The sequence below is a fragment of the Podarcis bocagei genome (assembly GCF_964188305.1).
Source record: "Podarcis bocagei genome assembly, chromosome: 1".
Lineage (NCBI taxonomy): Eukaryota > Metazoa > Chordata > Lepidosauria > Squamata > Lacertidae > Podarcis > Podarcis bocagei.
In genome coordinates this window covers 42,160,059-42,183,244 of record NC_138125.1, presented here as the reverse complement: position 1 = coordinate 42,183,244, position 23,186 = coordinate 42,160,059, and the positions used below count along the sequence as shown (strand labels likewise).

The following is a 23,186-nucleotide window of genomic DNA, read 5'->3' as shown; positions in this document are numbered from 1 at the left end:
GTTTGTATAATAATTGAGCAAATTAAGATTATTTAAATTTAAGTTCCTGGTGATAAGAGGTTGGGATTTCCTTTAGTGATAACAGCCTCAGCCAGTCTCCTCTAAAAGGCAGACTTGGGACTCCGAAGGAACCTAGGCTGCTGTAAGTTGCAGGACCTCTCTTCATAGTTAATAAACTGCAACAAATCCCGTGCTTTTTTCTGGGAGTACGCATACCCCTAAACATTTTGTGAATCTTTGTACTTTTGTCCATTTACTGTATTTATTTTTCCTGATCTGAACTATAAAATGGTGATTTTCTTTAATCAAAATGAGAATACCCCTAAACTTTTTTAAAGAAAAAAAGCACTGAACAAACCTAATTGTAGTTGTAAGCAGTACTATATAAGAATGGAGATACTTTATAAAGTGATACTGTATTACTAAATCTAAGTGGTATTATAAAGATGGATATTTTCCTAGTTAACTTGGGTGGCCTGGAAAAGCAGCAGCTAATATTATACATTAAAACGCACAAGCACAGCAAATTAAGAATGGGCCACAAATCAAGAACCACACACACATTAAAGAGAAAAAATTAAGTTTTTTATTTTGGAAAAAATAAATTTAGCACTATCACAAATCAAATTACATAGAAAAGCTAAATAAAAATCAACTTCAAGTTTAAATAATTTATGTACTATAAACAGAACTGAACAGTTTCAATATTACAGCAGACAGAGCAAAATATCTGTGCAAATGAACAGTATGGCTCTATACAGTTTTATTGTGGTGACATAATAGGCATATTTCATTATTTTTAATCATGTGGTTTGCTGTACCACATTACTTTAAGAAAAGAAATTAAGACCTGCAAGTTCTTTTGCGCATACCCCTACCCCCAATTTGCAGTTAGAAAATAATGTGCATCCAGCAGCATTGGAATATTTACCGTAAATTGTGCTAGCATCCTCTGTGTGCATCCACCTACAATTACATAGTTGCTTAACTTGCCAATGTTTTTATTTGGTGCTATTTGTTTGAGTCAACAAAAAAATGCACCTCTGATCAGTAGACAAGCTGTGAGCTTCTTAACAGCTGCTTTTACCTGAGCACCAGTACCCGATATCAACCTTACAGACACTTAAAATGTTGTAAGAACTAACTATATTGTGAGACTCATGACTGTGAACCAAGACTTGCAAACACAGTGTTATACTTTGCAAGTGAGGAATGCACTTCCTTACAAATGCAATTTTAAACTTCTCACACTACAAGATCAACTAAAAACAGATTCTTCGTAACTGAATTAACCGTAACCAGCAGCATTTTCAAGCTTCCCCACCCCCTCTAAAATCCAGTCAAAATATGAAAGGCAAATACTTATTAGAAGCCACAAGGTAAACATTACCCAACAGAACTTATTCAAGTTTCAGTTGCAGCTTACATTTCCTCTCAATTCAAGAAAGAATCTTATTTAAAAACAAAAACGACAGATTTTTAAAAAAATAATAATAAAGAAGCAGATTGATAGTTTAAGATAAACAAGAGACTTTGGCTACAATCCTAAATACAAAGACCACTGAAGTCTATAGGAAACATGCCAGGAATTGGGTTGTTTAACCTATAAGTCAAGAGGTTTAACAACTGGAAGGAGTTTGGTTGTAGCTATTGGGTTCTTTGGAGACCCTCTATAGCGAACCTTCTTTTCTGACAATTTTCTCCTGAAATCACATTTGTCAGGTGTAGCAACCAGAATATTTACGTTTGTGTTCGTTTTTACAACAGCTTTTGGTGCTTCGTGATTAGTTAGGTCCTCAAGGACTGACTTGGATTGATGACTGGTAGTCAGTGTCTCTTTGCAGGTTGTACCAGGCCTGCTGGCTTGCTGTAATGGATGTATTTGTTGTGGGCAGGATTTGGAAGGCAGAGAATACCGATTGCAAGTAGACTCTTGCTTGCAGGTTGATTCAGAAGAAAGCAGAGAAGCTGTAGATGTACTAGAGGTATTTTCCATGTAGGACGGCAATGCGGTTTCAAAACTCACTGATTTAACAAGAGAAGGACAGTCATTGCCAGCTTTTATTAATCCACAAGCAACTGACGGCTTGTTAGCCTCCAAGAGGGAGTTCATTCTCCGTACTGACTGACGGACAGGCGTACGTTGAAATTTAAGTGGTGATTTGGCTTTGGTTGCAGAACATGGATCATTTAATGAAAGTTTGTTGAACCAATGTATATGGTCAGCAACCTTTCCTGGAGGGGAAAATGTAGATTTCTCAATAGTTTCCATGTGTAGATAACATGTATTGTTTCTGTCGCCATCTTCTGGCAACTGAGAAAGAAGCTCCCCTTTTTCAAGACATTCTTTAATTTCTGAGTAACAATATCTAAATTCTTCATCGGTTTTTTCATCCGATTCCAATGTCTCATTTTTCAGGGTGTTTGTGCTATTTAAATGCATCCCTGGAGATGTCATTATGGTCAAGTGCTCCTTTTTTATTGATCCCTCACTTTTGCTAAGATCATGGACTGGAAGATTAGTCTCTGTATTGTTTGGGAAGAGGGAACTGTCTACAGCTTTGACTTGATCCATATTTGGCAGACGTTTGTCGGAGATGTTTGATTTATTCTGTTCTACATTTGTCAATTTTTGAGCTTGGGCTTTAGAGAGCTCTTCCTCTAGATTGAGTTCTGAAAAGCATGCTGTACCTTGTGTTAAATTTAACTTTGAAGGCTCAGTTTCAAATAAATTATGAAGGTTGCTTCCCGATTCAGAAAATGCTGTCTTAATTTTCAATAAAGTGTCTGCAGTCAAATCATTTTCATCCTCACAAAAAGAAGTTTGTTGTTTTTTGCTTTCCTGTTCAGAACTTGCATCAGTGGGTCTTGACTTAACAGGAATGATTGGAGGTATTCTAGTTGTAAGAAGAGGCTCAGAAAAAGAGGTTTCTGCTTCACGACATGCCATTAAAGCAGCAGCCCTATTGCTAGTCTTCTCAGACCCTGCAGTACTGGGGCCAGTCCAGGACATTCGGTAGGTTGTTTCATTATGTTGGTTTTCAATTTGCAAGTTTTCTTCTGACTTGCTGATGTTTTTGGAATCTTAAAAAAAGGGAAAAAAACCACACACAGTAAGTATATCAGAAAGTTATAATCTTGCTGATTAAATTTACACTGAAACCACTTGGGATCGCCAATGTGATGCTTGTTGTTGCAGTAGTGCCATTAAGGACTTTGGCACCTGCTCACTGCACTCTTAACCATGAGGTAAAATGGGGGTTGCCTTTTTTTCTCCCTTGAAAAGTACATAGAGTTGAAGACAGAAGTGATGCTCTTTCCCACTTCCTCTTTCAGCTATACCTGCTTTTCAAGGCTGAAATCAGGATCTGACCAGCAGCTGAACAGAAAGCAGAGTAATCACTGAGGTAGTAGGGAAAGGGAAGCAATCTGGGAGGCTTGAGGAAAGGAAAATGGAGTGACCAGTAGGTAAAAAGTGCCATGTCACAAGTGTCAGGTGATAGCTCATGTGCATACGTGCACACAGTAAAACACATCCTTTTAAAATTCCAGTTTATTCTTGGGTTCCCCACATCCCATAAAAAAATAATCCAAAACCCCTGTATCTTTCTCAATTGATTGAACCACGAAAACCCGTTGCTTTCCAGTATTGCCATAGCACATAAACATGGATATGTGGTACAAATGCTTATCATCTGCACACTCTTTACAAGGGATCTGTTCAAAACCACCATCAACTAATAGGTAATCTCTGGGTCCACATATATACTCCATGATTAGTCTGAGAGTTACATAGGATGACCACAAAACTGTCATGAGAATCTGTGCCTTGGATCAATGTTCTTGTGGTGCTGGCAAGAACTGGATCTGCAATTTTTCTGTGCAGTCCACCACCATAAGCTTTTATTTGACAATTGATTTTGGGGGCAGGACTTGTGTAAAATGATAAAAATTCAAGATCTGCCGCAATTCTATTTGGTTCGACTTTTTACCCAGACCCATTGGAAAAGCAAAACATAATGATGATGTGTTTTTCTCTTTTGTCTGGAGTGGGGAGTGAAGTAATCAGAGAGGTGGTACCCGCAGCACTCTCAGAAAATTCCAGATGTGTCCACAGTTCAAGGCTGCTGACATCTGAATAACACATTTGCCTGTTTGCCTGTATAAAGTAAAACTTTCTACCATACGATCACGGATGACACCACTTCCAAGAAAAAATGCAGAAGGAACAGACACACCACACTTACGTTTTTCCTAACCTTGGGAACACAACAGTGGGTATTAAACTGGTGATCACTACCTCAATCTCTGGTGCCATTTCAGGTTTCAGGAAGGAAGGGGGAGCAAGATTCATTTAAGCACCGAGAATGACCATATAGTTTGTTATGGTTACTTCTTTTATACCAAATACGAGATTGGATGCTCCAGAAAAATAATCACTTGTGCTCATAAATATGTGTGTTCATTTTGGTCTGTGGACTGCCCTACTCCAACCTATAGATGTTACTATCAAATTCTCCTTAGGAAAAGAGAAAGTACATGCACACCATGCTACTGTCTTGATCCACACTAATACTTCTCTCAGCAATCTTTCAGAACATGTGTGCCCAAGATCAGCCTAGATCATCTCAGCTCCTTCTCTAAAGATCAAACAGCCAATAAAAATCTGTGACCTTAGCATTCAGCCCGAATAGTATCTACCTGTTTGAAGATCAGAAAGCAAGAGTCCCTATAAGAGTGGCCAACCAGTTTGCTGCTCCAAGGAATTTGGTGTCATCAGCAAACTAGGCCGCTTCATATCATTTGAAGTCAGGGCTGAGCAGTGAACAAGCTATAAAGCACCAGTCCCAACTAGGGCTGGGCAATATCTCAAATTGTCTGAAACTGGTATCATGATTGGAATGCCATACCTGTTTCAGACATGCTTGGTAATTTTATTTATAATATAGAAAGCAACATTTGACACTTAGAGGGTAAACCAAATTTACCTTTTTTTGTTATATATTCACCAACACATGGGCTTAAAAATGCAGCTGTCTTTCCATGATTCACCCCACTTTCAACATTTTGTTGACTTGCAAGTCGACGACCAACATTTTCAGATCTGATGCTAGGCAGATGTTCCACTGCAGTATTCTTTTTAGGATAAAAAAAGTTTATTTTATGTAGACAGCACAAATGCTTTACTGCTTTTACAATTTAAGGAAAGAATCAGAATTTAAAGATGCTGCTGTACTATATATTTAAACAAGGAATGCAATGAAAAGCTTGCAATGTTACGTCTGTCATGTGAATGGAAAAAGTAGTGTGTTGCATTGGGAATTCATGGTAGCACCACAATCCAAAGTCTATAGGAATAACTGGCTACAACTGAGAAAAAGCTGCAAATGGCAAGAGATAGACATCAAGCAACTGTAGAAGAGGAACACAAACAGGGATCAGCTATTTGGAGCTAGCTGAGTAGGTGAACAAGGGACAGAGAAGTGGCAGTAGTACAGACCTTCACGGACTTCAGCATGCAGTATTTAGAATTTGTGACATTTGCCAAACATTCTCCATCATATGGATTAACCTTTCAGCCCCTTATTGTTTGTTTACTTACTTACTTATTTACTTACTTACTTGTTAAAAACAACCTAAAACACAAATACTGTAGCCTGGGAAAGGCTTTTGGAAACTAGAGATTACAATTGGAACAAGATCACAAGTCATCAAGAGAGATGGGCTCCCTGCTTCAGTTCCAATGCATATCTGCACAGAGAATGCAGTTTGTTTACTTAAAATCATTTATAAATACCATATTTTTCGCACCATAGGACACACTTTTCCCCTCCTAAAAAGCAAGGGGAAATGTGTGTGCGTCCTATGGAGCGAATGCAGGGGGGAGGCAGGCGGGAAAAGCCCCCAAGAGCCGCACACAAGCTCTGTGCGCTCTTGCGGGCCTTTCCACAGGAGGGAGAAGGGACTGACTGGCCGCATCAGATTTTTTTTTCTTGATTCCCCCCCCTAAAAACTGGGTGCGCCCTATGGTCCGGTGCGCCCTATGGTGCGAAAAATACGGCACTTAATATTTTTTTAAATCTCAGAGTGCTGCACAATATCACTAAGACAAAAACTCAACAGAAAACCAATAAGTAATATAAAAACGCATACAAACGGCCTGAATTTATGGGTCATGGAAATATTTGATTACTTTAAAAGCATTTAAAAATCGGTTAACGTTAAAAAAATTCTCTACAGTTGCAACAATTAACTGAAAGCTCCGCAAGACTGAAAGTAATCACTTCTCTTAAGAGTCTAATACAATAACAAGAGATGTTAAATAGTACCTCTTTGCTGCTCCTTCCCAGAATGAACTTTAATCGCAATGACCTGCGCACCATTTCTTTCCGACTAACCTTAGGAGAAAAGCAACCCATTTTTCCAGACTCAACCCTGAAAAGAATCAGAAATAAGCTGAGTACACATTGTCCTGAACTCAAATACCCTAGGTTTTAAGTCTAATAATGTACATAATTTGGCTTGGATCCAGACTTTGCTTCTGCCAGTGGGAGCTTCCCAAGTAGAGTTTCACTCAAGGGGTACTGCTACTGGCAAAAAAGGGTCAGGAAGCAGCTTTTGCAAGTTCCCTTTGTGCTCTTCAAAAATCTGCTCTGGAGAGTTGAGAGACCCCAGTGAATAATGTGGTGGATAAAAGCATTATGTTGATAGAAGGTCCTTCCATTTACAGATTAAGTTTGGCTCCAACACAGTAACCACCCCTTAAGCATAAAACAGGCCATTTATACCTAAATTGTGGGAGACGGTGTGAAAGACTGTACAAAGTTCTACCCCATTAAATGATTTGAAAATACATTTGATGATGCACTGAGAGGATGGGAGCCAAAATATAAACTCCAGTTTTTAAAAGAACCAAGGTCACAGAATTCAGTTAACTCATTTCACTTAGAAATTGTATTTAATCTAGAAAATTTAGAGTTCTATATAGACTTCTTTAAACATCATGAAACATAGGCAGCATTTCCCCCTCTGTTCCTGTAATGCCAATCTTCTGACAAACTTACCTATGTACTTTTTTGCTGGCAATTCTTTTGCTTCTTCGACTTCCTACACTAGGCAGGTGCTTTTCACTACTGACTGAGATAGACGCAGAACTCTGAGGTGCGTCAAGAGATACATTAGGGCTTGTTTCAAAATGAGCTGTGAATAGGTTAGAGAGAAGTGTTTAAATGATCTATTGTTGAAATAACTACAAAATTATTTCCCCTTTTAAAAACCTATGATCTGGGTCTCCATTTTTCACTGAAAATTTGTAAGTTCTCATTAAAGTTGTTGAAGAAATTGTGTATTTAACTGTTTTCAAATCAGTTATTGAAGACAGAACGTCTCTCTTGGGACTTAACCCATCCACGCTCCTTTATATGCTTTTTCATACATATGTTAGGGAAGCTGATTTGTCTCTCATGGGCGCCAAACCATAACTTAGCCCAATGCATGAGAGGGCTCATAATGCAAGTACAATTAGGAACAGAAACAATAAATGCAAAACAGTCATCTTTATGTAGCCATGTTTGACTGCAGTAACTCTACAGTTTTGTAAGGCAAAGAGGGTTACCATGAGGGACAGAATTCTGAACTGATTAGGCTGGAGAAAATATTTAAATAATCATTACTTTACCTGAACCAGGTGTTGATCCAATGCTAAAAAGGCTACTTGGTAGCAATTCAAGAGCCAAGTTATGCCTGATAGATCGCCTTTTCTTGTTAGAGAAACCTTGAGAGGAATCAGCTGGACATTTACGTTTAAAATTTGGTGTAAGTATCACTGGAGTCACTGATGAAAAGACTGTAAAGAAAACAACAGATGAAATAAAAGCTTTAGAATGGCAGACAGCAACAAGATAAAACTGCTGTACAGTTGAAACTGTGGAACTTGGTATTTGCACTAGTAGCTAGAGCAGGTCTGGCACTCACATTTTTTATAGGTGAAATAATAGGTTAATAGAAAATACAGATAGGAAACATTTTTAAGTGGTTGCTTACTTCCTCCTGCAGTTAGTAAATTCCTGCCTTTAAAAAAAAAACCACAAATTTTATTTCCATAACTTCTAGAAAGTCTCATCTCCCCTTGCAGATGACAAACATTTAAAGCCATGCACTCTTTGCAATGTTAGACAAGGATATCTCATTGGCAAAATTTATTTAGGAGAAAAGCAATGTTTCTGAAGGAAAATGTACCCAAGTTAAGAGAGATTCTTTAGTAATTTGCATTGATGGATAGCATATCAATGGGACCTAAGCCCCAGTATGCAGTAGCAAAAAGCAGCCCAGTTTCTAACTCTGAAACTCAGACCATTACAATCAGTGCAAGTGCAACGGCAAGGGCAAGCAAGCCAGTATTACAGACTTGTTATAGTAATCTGCAGCACCCTATCCGAGCACAGTCTTGTTATAAAATGCACAAGTCTTGAGGACAAGGTATGAAGTGCTCCATGCAAATGCACTATACCTACCATGCCTGTTTTTCTGTGGTGTAGTGGAGGGGGTTCTGTTAGATTTAAGTTTATTCAGAGCTCCACTAACAATATCTGAAATTGAAGACACACCAAGCAATCAAGCTTTTACTAGGAATTTTATATTGCTCAATTTCTAAATATAAAGTGATTTTTGTTATTAAAAAAGAGAAAGGATAGCTTCTTAATGATGCATCAATTTTTGTACTTCTGTTTAAGTTGAAACCCAATTTGTCAAAATTGTTATGTGCCGTTACCAAGCTGATCCTTAAAAAAATTACTGTTTCAGCACAATGAATCCCAGTCGTGCTGACGAAGATGCATACAACTATTGAAATAAGTACTTGTTTCGCTCTAAGGTCCTACCTCTTAGGTTAGCACATTTATGCCAGCCCCATGAAATGGAAAATGGTATTCAGAAGCACTTCACTAGAACCTTTAAAAGTATTCAGTTACAAGATTTGGGTTCCTTACCATAAAGGTTCATGTTTTGCCTGTGGAGACAGTGACTATGTAAGCTGTATCTCTTTCATTCAGCCAAGGCAGGGACTTGTGACTAGGCAATTTGATTATCCTCTCCCTCCCCTTCTGGCTCCTCCTCCAGTTCGGCACCAAGTCCAAGCAGAAGGGATCTCGTAAAAAACATTAGGTTTAGATAAGAAAAGTGGGTGGGGGCAGCCATATAGTAGTAGGAAAAGGAAAAAGCCTGCCACAAACAAACTTCGATTGGGAGTTTTCATGCATGCAAGCAAACAACTACTTGAATAAAATAATGTCACAACTTGAGTGTGGCAATGGATATCTCTATGTTGCCAAACAAGAAGGAATATTCAAGGAAAGAAACTGATGTTCCATTCTCATGTGGCATGGGAGGAATCCATTTTGAGAGACATATAAAAGCTATAGATAGACAAAGAGCAGGCAGAAATAAAGGTGGCTGCCTAGTCAGGAAGTAGTAGGTTCTGGAGAACTCTTCTTGCATGTATAGACCTATCTTAATAGTGGCTCATTAAAATGGAGATATCAGTAATGCACAATGGAGTGGGTAAGCACTGGGATTCATAGGCCAATGTTATGTGGGCCTTGATTCAGTGTGCTACAGTGAAGCCAGTCACTTCTCATCCCCTCCTATGACCAGGGTCACAGAATAAAAAGGAGCATCTGATAAGATTATCTAAAGGCCCCTGCTCTTTAAATAAGTAACTCGTCTGCCTAATGTGTAGGTTATGCCAAGGATGCTCCTGAGAATGACTAGAATTGGGACAAAAGGGGGGAAATTAACTCTTGGGATATGTGGAACATGTTGTCAACCTTCAGATGAAGACTGATCAGTTCTCAGGATAACTCTAGCCTTACGGAAGATTCAGAGGTTCTTGTTAACTGATAAGGAACTGGGCTCAGATGAATCTTGCTTATGGTGATGAAGGTGGCTTTGAGCAAGGTTAGATGGACTGGAACTACCTCAAACAGCAGGTGAGATAAAGCATAAAAGTTCATGTTTAATTGCCAGGAAGGAAACTGGTGGGCAGGCAGATTAAGGAAGCCCCTCTGATGAATCTCTTTGGATGAGGATATGAACCCAAAGGTTTGGCGCTGAAAGAAGAGAAGCACTTAGGCTTCTTGCTTGAGGCCATTTTGCCCAAGACCTTGTTGCATGCCTGGTTAGGTAAAAGCAAGAATTCTGATGCTTGTTTCGCTATGGATCTTCAAAGTGGAGAGATCACTTGCCAGATTCTGAGAATCCTCACTGGTGAGAGGGATAAGAGACCCCAGAACATACAGGTGATCACCCCAGATGAACTATCCTACGGGATGGTTAAAGATAGCCATTGAGGAAATTTGAGAAAAAACATATTTGTACAAATGTTCCAGAGGTCTTGCATGGCCCTGGGGGTGGAAGGGTACTTGAGGCTCAGTAGGAAGCACAAAGATTAGAATCTCTTTTCTGGGGTAACAAGTTCCTTTGCCTCTTTCTCCAATAAGTGGGTGATGCCTGCTTTTATCATTCAACATTTCTGAATGGACATGGAGGTTGGGGTTGAGCAGACACTGTCCCAAGACAGTCAAACAAGTTCTATCATGTACTGTGCATTACAAAATGGAGAATGGAGCCACTCCCCACCGGGATCTGGATGTCACAATGGTGCTTGTCTGGCTTGGTTTAAGTTGTGAAGCTCTGGTTTCTGAGGAATGACAGTGCCAAAAAGGTTTGCTGCTCCTGGAGTCTTGACAAAAGGAAAAGGACTGTCTCTTTGATTGCAGCCTGCCTTCTTCTGGAAACAGACAGTAAATCCTTGTGTCTCTGCTAAAACCTCATTCAGTGCTTCCTCTCCAAGGAGGCCAGCTTCTTTAAAGGGGACTAAAGCTAGATTACTTTGGGATGCCAATTCTACATTCCAGTGTTTTAGCCATGTTGACATTCTAGTTACATCACCAACCACAATGGCTCTGGTGAAAAATTAACACATCCATTGTGGCATCAATCTAAATAATTGCGGGGTGGTCCCTGTGTAGCTTATCTAGTCAAAGTCTGGAACTGGAGTTAAGTGCTTGAACTACAAATGGCTGGCTCTTGCTATGAGGATAGAAGCTGCCCTTATGGGAAAAGCCAGGGCCTCATAACCCTCTTTAAGGTCAAATCAAATTTCTTTTTTTGCCCCTTCCTGGAAGGGGGCATCACAATTCCATTCCAACCCTGACAGCAGGGCTATTATGGGGCTTGTTGCTCTAATGTACAGATGTCGCTGGATGCCAACTCCCATCATTCCTGGCCACTGGTCATTCTGGCTGAGGCTGATGAGATTTGCAGCCCAACAACATCTGAAGGGAATGTTAGGCTATCCATGCTGTAATTGTGCGCACTGTTAAATTTATTGCTGCCTAAATGTATGGTCCACTTTGACTCAAGTATCTAAAACCTATAGGGGAAATCCTCTAAGGAAATTTTGTTGCTGGCAGAAGAGAAGCTTCTTTGGAAGTGCCATGTGCTGGATCCTGCTCAAAAGAATGCAAACCTAAGGCAGAAATCATTGTTGTCAAGTAAATACTGTAATCAAAACCATTAAGCCATCTTATAGCTCCAAGAGTCCTCTGTCACTTCACTGTCCCTCTTTTCTCTCTGAAGAGATGGTGGCAGGAGATATCCTGGCTGAGGTAATATTCTGGGTTTTGACCCATATAGCAGGGGAGGTTGGATTTGGGTAGATTTTTCCTTTTGGATGTGGTATGTGGATCAGGAGACTGGTGTTCAGAAATGCTCATGTGAAACTTTAGCTTGACTAGATTTAGGGTCAGCACTGACAACTTCTCCTTTGTTGGAATAGTGATAGACTGAGATGTGAAGAAAATCAGATGAAGTTGAGGGAAAGCAGCTTGAACACTTGTAGGAGGGTTGGACACTCAGAACTAAACTCCTTAATATCAGCTGTGTCTGCACCCCCTACATCTTTGAAACTTTGAAAGAATTCTTTTTCTAATAAAAAAAACAAGAACTTTTAAATGGATAAACTGTCCCTTTTTGAAGGTACAGTGGTACCTTGGTAGTCAAACGGCTTGGCTCTTGATGAAATCGGCTCCCGAGTGCCACAAACCCAGAAGTGAGTGTTCCAGTTTGTGAACTTTTTTGGGATGCTGAATGTCCAACGCTGCTTCCGATTGAGTGCAGGAAGCTCCTGCAGCCAACTGGAAGCCGTGCCTTGGTTTTTGAATGGGTTCGGGATTAAAATGGACTCCCGGAAACAGATTAAGTTTGGGAACGAAAGTACCACTGTATAGGAGTTTCTTGAGTGGTGCCACAGGCCCAAGCAGGAGGTGAAGGTTGCAGTAAGGGACAAAAGGAAAGGAAAGCATTTCCCCACATGTACCCCTCAGCTACTTAAGGGAGAAGTACACACTGCAGGGGGAAATTTAGTGCAGGAGAACTGGGGACGGGAGAGGAAGAAGAATTAAGGAAAAGTACATAGGCCTGAGCTCTAAAGTAGAGGAGGAACTCTGCTTTCGGCAAAGGCAGGGAAGAAAACAGAAGCAGAGGACAAATAAAGCAGCCTAGTTACATGATCCTGCCTTGGACAAATGAGAGTTCCACTCTGTGGGTTGTATGTTGCCCATGCCAAACTATGAAGCACAATGTTGTTAGGCCCCGCTGCCCTTCAATAAACTTTTTTAAAGTTTTTTCCTGAAGGTTAGCTGGAAGACCCAGGATAATTTTCTTCCACTTGGATTCCCTCCCTTTAATCTGCCCAGCAAGGCTGGAAAGTAAGCTCCCTGCAAAGAAATGGGTTAAAATGACCAAAGTGTTAAATAATCCTTCCATAACAATTTGAGATCCCAGCAAAATGAGACATAGAATTTTCTTTTCACAGCTAATACTTTTCAAAAATAATAAATTAAACAGAATGAACATAGGGGAAAAGCAAATATAAAAAAATTCACAAACTCAAAACACAGGTCCAGTTTGTACATAATTTGCATGCAATTGTTTCAAACTGTTTTTAATATTTTATCTTTAAATTTGCTGAGACCTGCCCTAGGACCATGTGGTGGGAAATAAATAAATAAATAAAGACTTAAATACTGCTGCTGCTACTACTACTAATAATAAGCCAATCTATGGCTTAGTGCAAACTAGCAGGTTACTGGAACAAAAATCATGACTCCTGTGCTCTACCCTGGCTGCTGCCAGCACACTATCCAAGGCTAAGCCATGGTTTACCCTGTTACTTCCAAACCTGGGCTTGTCTGCCTAAGATTAACCACAAATGGTAAACCAAAAACAAACCTTGGTTGCATCTCATGGTTTGCTTGGAGTGAGACAACCACAAGCCTGGGTACAGATGTTATGCTAAGTTAAGCCATGCTTAGCTACAGCAGCTAGTCATGATCTTTGATCCAAGAACCTTTATTTTTGTTTATTCACAGTATGCCATAGTTTAGCTTAGCATTGTGTGAATCAGGCCATAGTAAGCAATCATGTGCTAAAGATCAATATTACATCAGCGTATATCTAAAACTCAGATGTGGAAATAGCAACTGCTCACTAGTGCTAAAGGTTTGCCCATATATACGTAAAATAAGAAATAGTGAAGATCTTACATCATATTTACCATGTTCACTGATAAATCTGCAATCTGTTACATATGTAGATTGCAAACTCAAGGTCAAGTGCCCTTAGGTCACTAAGGGCAACACAGTTAAGGTTTCAAGAGCAGCTAGCTTTTCTATTATCTATAGCCAAATAATCAAATTTCCCTTGCCACCTGATAGAGGACACAGAAATATGAGTGTACAAATCAATACTGATAAATAGATGCAAAAGTGTGCGCCTTAAAAAACAAAAAAACAAAAACAATAGCACGCTACTTATTGGCCAAGGACAATTTAAATGCTCTATTCCTGTCCAACTATTTCCTACTAATTCAAATTGCTCATAAGGTAGACTAGAAACCACTTTTGGACAAAAACACCAAAGCAGTACACATATTGATTTATAGGTGTGTGGTCTAAATATATATCCCTAGATCAATTGTTAAGCAACCTGCTCCCAGAATCAAAATACATTCCACATACACGGCTCATTGAAATTAAGCATTCTTATCATTAACATTAAATGTAAGTGTACTTTCCCCTTTAGTTTAGCAATTTGAAGGTTCTCGTATAGCTACTTTCCCCTTGTTACAGGTAAGTGCAAAGGGAAGCACACTCACCTCCCATGCTCCTCCTCCTCCTCCTCCTTGTGGGTTCACCTGGAGTTTCACCTTCACTTTCTTCATATTCTTGCCGTGAAGGAGTGGAGACAGGATCATCAATGCCAAGCATAGTAGGTATCTTTTCCAGGATGAACTTTGGTACATGCCCTGAATTAGGGAACAATTGTTATGCATGTTATGCGGGGATTCCATTCCATAAGCCCACTCCATCCCTGTCCCTTTTCATGGTGTCTTTATGACTTTGGGGGCGCTACTTCTGGGTCCAGTGCCGTGTGCATGTTTGCAATTGCGCATCATTCAGATGCGCCCAACCCAGGAGCTGCCCGTGCAAGGAATATCACAACTGCTAAAAATTTCTATGTCACACAAAATTATCACCGTACCTATTTTTTCTGCATGATCAATAAGCGTCTGCAGAACTGCCGCCTGCAAACGAAGCTTTCTCTCTGTATGAGCCGACATCTTGTCAGCTTCATTTGATTGCAAGAGGTTTGGAACAAAGATAACTGCCAGGTTGCTACTGCTCATTTTGTTCTCAGCAGATCTGGAAAAGAAAACCAAAAAGAGAATGGCATCAGAAGTTTCATACTAGTACAGTGGTACCTTTGGTTGCAAACGGGATCCGCTCTGGAGGCCTGTTCGCAACATGAAAAGCCCACAACCTAAAGTGCTGTATCTACGCAGCGCGATTTGGTGCTTCTGTGCATGCACGAGCGGCGAAACCCGGAAGTAACCCTTTCCAGTACTTCCGGGTCGCTGCGGGATGCAACCTGAAAAAACGTTAACATGAAGCAAACATAACATGAGGTATGACTGTATACAATTTCTGATTTTAAGACTGCAGGCAATTATTATTTCCCCTGCACAAACTGCTAGTCAGCACTGCACTTGAAGAGCTCTTGAGCATTGGCTCGTTAATACAGCTATTTTCTAGACCTTCTGCAACTAGCTTATCCTAAGCAGCACAAGATTCTGATTCCTCAAGCTTGCAGCCACCTTGGGCAAGGAGAAAAACGTAAAAAAGCACTTCAAGTCATGTGGGAGCTACTTTGGAACCTACACCATGCTTTCCCAAGTTTAACTATTGCTGTTAATTATCTCATATTGGCACGGGATTAAGAAGGGACCATTTTCAACATTCCCTATTGGATTTGGGGAAGTACTGGGGTAGGGAGGAAGAGACACAAAGGGAAATTCAGAGTAAGCAGCATGACCAAGGGAAAAGAAATGGGTGGGGCATTTGAGTATACTGTTCTGATGGAACACTCTGATGGAGTGATACAGCCATTGAGCAATTGTTATTTAACTCAAGAGCTGGTTCCTGCATTGGTATGGGGGAAGAAGCAAGGTTCATTTGGTTAAAATTAGATATTATTCCTTCGTAGACAAGGCAAGACACCTAAGCTCTGTGAGCACTCAAGAGAAATGAAATAAAAGTATTTCATGAAATCTAAGCATACAGGTTGCAGAATAGTTTTAGAGAAAGATCAAGTTTTCTTGGGGGGATATTTCCATCTGCTAACAGTTTGTCTAATAATTTCAATGCAGTTTTTTATTCCTCACTTATTTTGGGGGGGAGTAGTGCATGTATGCGCATGCTTTAAGTCAGTACTTTTATATTTGATATAGATTTCTTTTCCAAACTACAGGTTATGACCCAAAGGCCAAGTGAATGTTTAGCCTTAAATTAGTGTAGTCGTTTAGAAACTGGGTTGATGTTAGGAAGGAACTCCTCTACATGGGAATCATTGGTATGGGAACAGATGATTGGGGTGGAGATTATACCGCTTCATATATCTACATATTTATTTTTGTTTGTGGAAGACCCCCTGAGATTTGTTTTTATTCTTTAAAAATAGCGCGTGCACATGTGTTTTTCTAGCTACCTGTTCAGTGGCAAGAAAAGATATCCTACTAAATTAAATAAAAGGCAAGGAACAAAAACTGCACTCCCATGATGTGAAACATTTTAGTGCTATTCCAAGCACAGAGAGCCAATAGTAAGCACAACTTACCTTAGAGACACTTTTTTGAGAAACATGAAAAAATATCTGAGTATATTGATTATTCTATCATTCATAAGACAGGAAAGCAGCAGTGTGGCAGAATTCTTCTCCTCGCTGCCCAATTGTTGGGCTTTGATGAGAGCTTCTTGCAGGTCACTTGGGAGAATGGGCTCAGGGAGTTCTCTGAAAAACTGCTTCAGAAGCCCTGCAACATCGCAGGGCTGAGCAGTTGACAGGCAGTTTTCACCTTGATCCAGTTTACCCTAAAAATAAAATACATAAGTTTTAAAACTGACATTGCCATAGTGAAAAGGCACAGAACTGGGTGGAAGACCATACAGCCATTTGTAAAAAATGTTGAGATATTTGAAGGCATATTGGCACAGATAGTGTTAACCATTTACTTTAAGTGGGAGTGTAGGCAGAACCTGCCTTATTTTTAATTTTGTACAATGCATAGCTAGTATTGTTAGGCACTTTACTTGGAAAGACAGACTGAGAAAGACAGTTGTTACTGTACCTTTAATGCTTTTATGCGAACAACTGATCCGGATATTCTGAAGAGCCCTTCAGTGCCAATGTGTTCTTCTAAATATTTACATGCCTCAACTAAGAAGCTAAAGGAAAAAACGAAAAACAATCAGTGTGTTTGGCATTAAGAATTCAATCTTTGCAAACAAAGAAATATTAAATTATGTCCATACTGATATATATCAGAAAGTAACATCATTTTGCACGCGGGGGAAAGGGAAGGGGCTTGAGTCTGCTCACGGCTCCAACACACTCTATTGACAAAACCACACACTGTCACCAGAAGCAAATGATCCTCCAATTTGACGTAAAAGCCAAACAAAGCTTTATATAAAAAAAAATAGGTTTAAATTGACTGATTTGACAAAAAGGAAGCCAAAAAGGAAGTCAGCTTCTGATTTCTGCAGACAGGTTCTGCAAGGGACGTTTTTGTGAATGGGAGACAAAGAGACATTACAGCCATGGAGATTTAGTAACAATTTGACTTGGACCTTGGAGACTGTTTCCTTCTTTTGGATACATATTTGAAACAGTTGTGTCAAGCTGCCTTGGGGCGGGAGGGGGGGGAGGATACAAATTGACAGCTGGAGAGAATTTGACAGTCTGATAATTCTGGCAGAGTAAGAAGCAAAAGGGGGGGGGGAGGCTGTGGAAACACAAGCACTAAGCCCAGACCCTAGAACTTGGAGGCACAAAAGTGGGGTTAAGCAGGGCAGTTTAAGATTTAATCAGTTCAGCTGTCCTGCATCTTGTGCTCCTGACCAATAGCTTGCAAATGAAAAAATAGTTTTTCTCCCCAAATGTTATCTATTGCAATTGCTTTTCACCACCTCCAGTTACACAATTTCAAACAGCACTGTTTCACAATGCTCTACTAGAAAAGCATACAATCTCCCTTCTATCAGGACAAAAGGTCATTGTACGCCTGCTGGTGTGATCATGGGAATGTTGCAATTTCCTTTCCCCTCATCAATATGAATAACTTTCCTTTCTTGGCACAAACCATTTGTGGGGTGGGGGACAGAAACAAATTGATTGCATGAATTATTCTCTCCCCAGGTTCACTTTTATGTTTCTACCAGAATAAACTGCATGAAGACCTAATTATGCCTTATGTCTGCTATATTATAGGTTTTGCTTACCAAGGTATACGATCATATTCAGGCACATCTTGATGAGGTAATTCATGAAGAGCTATTCCAAATATTTTGCCCTAAGAAACAAAACAAAACAACTTTTTTCAACAAGTAGCAGAACACAGAGGTAGTGCACAAAAGATACTAGAACTACTGATTCTTATGAATTAAACACCCATTTAAACTTGTCTTAATATCTTTTGAAGTGCATGAACAGCACTTGCATCAGCAGAATTAACTTGCACTTACTCTGTACTGGATGTAAAGGGACTCACTAATGCCAACAGACCTGTCTAAAAGAACTTTTTGTGATGTAAACATTTCTGAAATTATTGTGCACAACTGCAAACACAAATCATTGCTTCCATTCTACCCTGTGATAGTGATTTACATAATTTAATATTTTAAAGTGGAAAATTCAGAGAAAAGAAATTCTACAAGTTATACCTTCTATTAGTGGTTCATTGAATACTGATTTAGTACAATACAAACTTTGTATCTTACAGCTTGTTTCATCGGATGAAAGAACTACTCGTTTTGCAGCCTAAGACGGGACCACAGATAATATTTTTATCTAATCACACAATACCTGATCCTTATATACATGCATTCTTAGTTACTTATTCAAGCGAATGTAACTGCATGCTCCCAGAACACAAATTTTATCTTTGCCTTAAAATGAAGCATAAGAGGGACCCCTATGCTAGCTCTATTTTGACATGGAAGTTGAAATTTTTGCATTTTTGTAATATGAGCCATCTAGACTGGCCTCAATCTAAGTGTCTTTCAAATAATTTAAGTTGCTCCTTTAAATATGAGGGCTGCACTACAGGAAGTAAGGTGGGGTGGGATGATTATTAAAGAGAGAAGTATACACAATAGCACAAAATAGGGTAAACAAAATCCATTTTTTACTCTATGCTCTAACCAGAGCTGAAAGAAAACCTTTACTTGTGTCTATGTGTTCATGAGGAACCTAAAGGCACATCCTTATGATACTTTCCTTAGGAGTAGCTAGCCATATTGCAGCAAACACATAATGAATCCCGTGGCACCTTAAAAACTAACCATAACAACAACTTCTTATCACAGGTTTGAGCTTATTTCATCAGATGAAAGGATTTTATCCTGGGTTGGTAGGAAATGGGAGCAGAGAAGGGGGGTGGAATCTATGAGATCAGAGCTCAATGAAAAACACTGGACAGTGATAATTACATTAAAGCTGAAAGTTGTGTAAACTAATTAAGGTGGCCACTCAAAAGTACTTTTGATGGCTGCATAATAAAATCCAGGTAACTGTGTTGCAAGAAACACAGTGATAACTGCATTAAAGTATAAATGTATATAACTAATTACAGTGACCATTCATAAATTATTTATTAAATTTATATACTGCCCTTCATCCGAAGATCACAGGGCAGTTTAAATCAATACAAAGCAGTATTGATTTTAACAGTTATCCTGATATGAGTGCACATCCATCTTTTGTGAATGGTCACGACAATCAGTTGCATACATTTAAGTTTTAATGCAACCCTTATTCTGTATTTTTAAAATCATTGCCTGTGGCCTCACAGCTAATCCCCCCTCCCATGCACACATGTATGTGCATATACCTGCTAACTCTGGATAACACTCCATATATGATGAGTCTGATGAAATAGGCTCCTGTGTAGTTATCATGTTTATGTACAAGAAGAATAAAGCCACAACATCTAGTCTTACTGCTTCCTAAAAAAGAAAGCGACGGAAGTGCTCCATACATAGCTACTGGGAGTAAAAACACTACTATTTATGCAACAGAGGTCTTTTGTTGCCTTGCTGAACTGCAAGATCTTCTCACTCATATTGAGGAAGAAAGAAGCCCACTATTATGCCTGCAAGACAAGTCCTCACTGAATCAACGCATCCTCACTCCAGCCTATTTCTAAGGTTTGCTTTTTCTGAAATTTGAGAAAAGGGAACATTCTCTCCCTTGGCCTATGCAAGAAAATAAAGAAAGCACACCTTGCAGCACAATCCAAAGCATGGCTACTCAGAAGCAACTCCCACTGGCTTTAACGGGACATACTTCACAATTGACCCTATTGAACACAGCTGGCTTTACTTTTGAATAAAAATGCATAGGATCTGACTGCACACCTCATGCAACCCATCATTTTTAATAAGGCCACAGCAAGTCCCTGGCATCTCCCGGAAGGGCTGGGAAAGAATCCTGCCTGGAAATCAAGAGCCCCTGTCAGTCAGACGTTTGATCTCAACTGGTGGTATGCTCTCACCTGCAGCCTGATCTACAGTAATCACAACCAGAATTGCGAAGTTACATGGTTTAAATAAATAAAAAATGAAGTCCTTCCCCACAAATACCCGTTTGGGTTTAAATACGGATCTTGGATCCTAAACTCTTGAAGAGTCAATACTAAAAGGCTAGGGAGTCCAATAATTCAGGATGAAGAAGCTTCCTACGTTTTCAAAAAGATGACTGGCTAGTTTCTCCTTATTCAAAGGACAGGCAGCCTGAGTAAGGACCTAGAAGTCTGCACAGCAAATCTAGCCTTTTTTTTTTTAGAAGGTGCCCCCCCCCCAAGTCAAGCGGGTCGCCTTCTAAGAGCGCCTTCTCAACCCAGCGCTTTTGTTTTTGAATGACTTTAGCGCACCTTTGCACAGAGTGGCTGGATGGGCGGGGTATAAGTAATATTATTATTATTTATTTATTATTTTTATTATTATCGGAAGGGTGGACGTGGTGGCACAAGGCTCAGCTATCTGGTCAGACCCCCCCCCCCTAAGCCTTTTTCCTCGCCTCCTCTCCTCCGGAAAGGCTGCGAAGGGCCCCGAGTCGCCTGAACCCGGTGCAAACCGGGCGGCGAAGGGGAGCTCCAAGCCCCGGGCTTCCCTGCTCCGAGTCCTCCAGGGCTCCCCGGTTGGCGTGAGGGCGGCGCCCTTCTCTGCCTCTGCCGCCCCGCCTCGCCCCCTTTCCCCCCCCGACTCCACTCACCTTCCCCTCCCCGGCAGCGGCGGGCAAGGGCTTCCCTTTCGCCGGCCGGTTCTTCACCTTGATCCCATAGGCGGCTCGGAGCTGCTGCTGCACCGCCAGCTTCGCCAACCCTCTTCCGCGACTTTCCCAGGCCTCCATCCCAGTCGCCGCCGCCGCCGCTGCTCTCCGCCGTGGCCTCCGTCGGCCGCGTCTCGCCTCAAACTGAGCGCCTCCCGGCCCCTCCTCCTCTCCGATTGGCTCATTTCGAAATCACAAGACCCCTAACGGCTGGCGCCGAAGGACGTGCCTCGGCAAACGCCCGGTATGGTTGCTGGCAGCCTTCGCTCCAGGCCAGTGCGACTAGAATATTGGCGGTTGCAGTGGGAAGCGGGGGGAGTAGCAACGTGTCGCTTACGAGCGTCGGCTTCTCTTTCCGAAGTTTTCCCATTCAGGATTCGTGAAATTCAGGCGTTTCGCGTGGTCAGCTAAAGGGTCCTCGCACTTCAAAAATAAAGCAAACATAGACACAAGAACGTGAAGACTGACTAGCCTTTGATTTGGAAGCCTGTTCCAGACCATTTCCACGCAACGGGAGACAACGGGGGGGGGGGAGCAGAACTTTAATTATAGCTGTGATTTATTTATTTTTTGTAACGAAGTTTTTATTCATGTGCATCTTTTAACTGTTTAACATGGTTTGGTTGATTATGTATCTTTGTTTACTTTAGAGCACATGACACACAACAAATACATAAAAATAAAAATAAAGCAATAAACACTCAAATGAACTTTTTCTGAATGTATCCAAATGTATATGCCAAAATTGTGACAGATAAGAAATTGTGTATAGTAGTTATGTGTATTTTGTATCAGTAACAGAATTTATAGGAAGGGGGAGGGAGGGGAGAAGGGGAAAATAAACTAAAATATATACTTCATGGATGCCAAATTGTGCTGTAAACTTTGGGTACTGTTCTACCATGTGCCTCATTATTTGCGTAATCAATAAAGTAACACCAGACTGCATAATGATAGCTGTGATTTAGTAATTATTATTATTATTATTATTATTATTATTATTATTATTATTATTATTATAATTATTATTATTATTATTTATACCCCACCCATCTTGCTGGGCTTCCCCAGCCACTCTGGGCGGCTTCCAAAAGAATATTAAAATACTATAATACATCAAACATTAAAAGCTTCCCGAAACAGGGCTGCCTTCAGATGTCTTCTAAAAGCCTGGCTAGTAACATTGTGTCATCATTCCTTCCTCCCAAACTACAATAAGCAGCAAGGGCAAATGTTCATGTTCTTTTCACGTGCAGCTTTCATTATATTAAAACATTGATTTAGGGACATTTTTTTTAGATGACCCAAGCCATGTTTTCTGCTCTAGCAGCAGGAGAAACAAACAAACTGCTGAATATTATTTTTGCCATATTGCCTTTGGAGGAAGGAAGCAGAGAGAGAAAGTTATCCTCATATTGAAGTGTTTCTCCTTCTCATAACACTAAAGCCTGGAGTCATCCAGGGCAGGCCTAAAATATTTTGCTGCCTGAAGGGAAACAGCTTATTGCACACACACTCAAGTCAAGGTGCATAGTAACCAAGGCCAGTCAGCAGTGCAGTTTGGAAATTTTAGAGCCTGGACATACTGGCCTTATGAGGGAGGTGACAATTAACACATATCTTCTCCCCTCACCCTCACCATTCCCTGTTTTACAACTATTTCTGTGCCAGACCATGCAGGAGTTTTACTTTCTGAACTCAGCTGTGCAACTACATAATGGACACAAAAGCATCACCTTATATAGGAAAGTGATTGCTAATGTACAGTACTTACATGTATACAGCTTCAGCGTAGAACACACCAGAAAATCAACCGTCTGCAGGCAGACTGACTTGTTTTTTTTTGGGGGGGGGAATTGTTTGTGTGCACAAGTTAGTTGCGCAGGAGTTCTAAATCAACTTTAACTGTCCAACCTGAATTTGCTGGTATGTGATTGAATCCCACCCCAAAATAGTGACAGGTTGAAAGTGTAAGTGACCTCAAAGTCAAAGGAACTTCAAAGGGAGACTTCAACATTAAACCACTGATTTAAAATATGTCAGGAGACTCAGTGCTATCCTTTGAACTGAATTTCGACAAAGGGTTTTTATCACACCACGTGCTAATTGTTGCTACAATCATTTATATCCCACCTTTCAGAATAGAAATCCTTTCAAGGCAGTTTGCAACTAAATAACATAATTTTAAAACACAACAAACAAGGTTGTTACCAAGGCAAGTATGTATATGTTATCGAGAA

The 23,186-nt window shown here is 40.2% G+C and overlaps 1 protein-coding gene across 1 annotated transcript; it reads right to left on the bottom strand.

Moving 5' to 3' along the window:
* Window positions 1-1,485: 1,485 nt before the first annotated feature.
* ARHGAP11A (Rho GTPase activating protein 11A) lies at window positions 1,486-21,376 on the bottom strand. The gene is made up of 12 exons (XM_081207986.1): window positions 20,890-21,376; window positions 17,898-17,968; window positions 16,745-16,841; window positions 16,234-16,487; window positions 14,602-14,762; window positions 14,216-14,365; window positions 8,514-8,588; window positions 7,679-7,846; window positions 7,065-7,200; window positions 6,330-6,435; window positions 4,989-5,136; window positions 1,486-3,084 (listed from the first exon to the last, which is right to left on the bottom strand). The coding sequence occupies exons 1-12, from the start codon at window positions 21,025-21,027 to the stop codon at window positions 1,604-1,606; spliced, it is 2,985 nt and encodes a 994-aa protein (XP_081064112.1). The 5' UTR covers window positions 21,028-21,376; the 3' UTR covers window positions 1,486-1,603.
* Between the last annotated feature and the right edge of the window lie 1,810 nt (window positions 21,377-23,186).

Coding starts and splice junctions, on each gene's coding strand:
- ARHGAP11A (XM_081207986.1), bottom strand. CDS start 21,027: ATGGAGGCCTGGGAAAGTCGCGGAAGAGGGTTGGCGAAGCTGGCGGTG. Junction 8,589..14,215: donor GAGGAGGAGGAGCATGGGAG/GTGAGTGTGCTT, acceptor CTTCAATTTCAG/ATATTGTTAGTGGAGCTCTG. Junction 5,137..6,329: donor TGGGAAGGAGCAGCAAAGAG/GTACTATTTAAC, acceptor TATCCTAAAAAG/AATACTGCAGTGGAACATCT.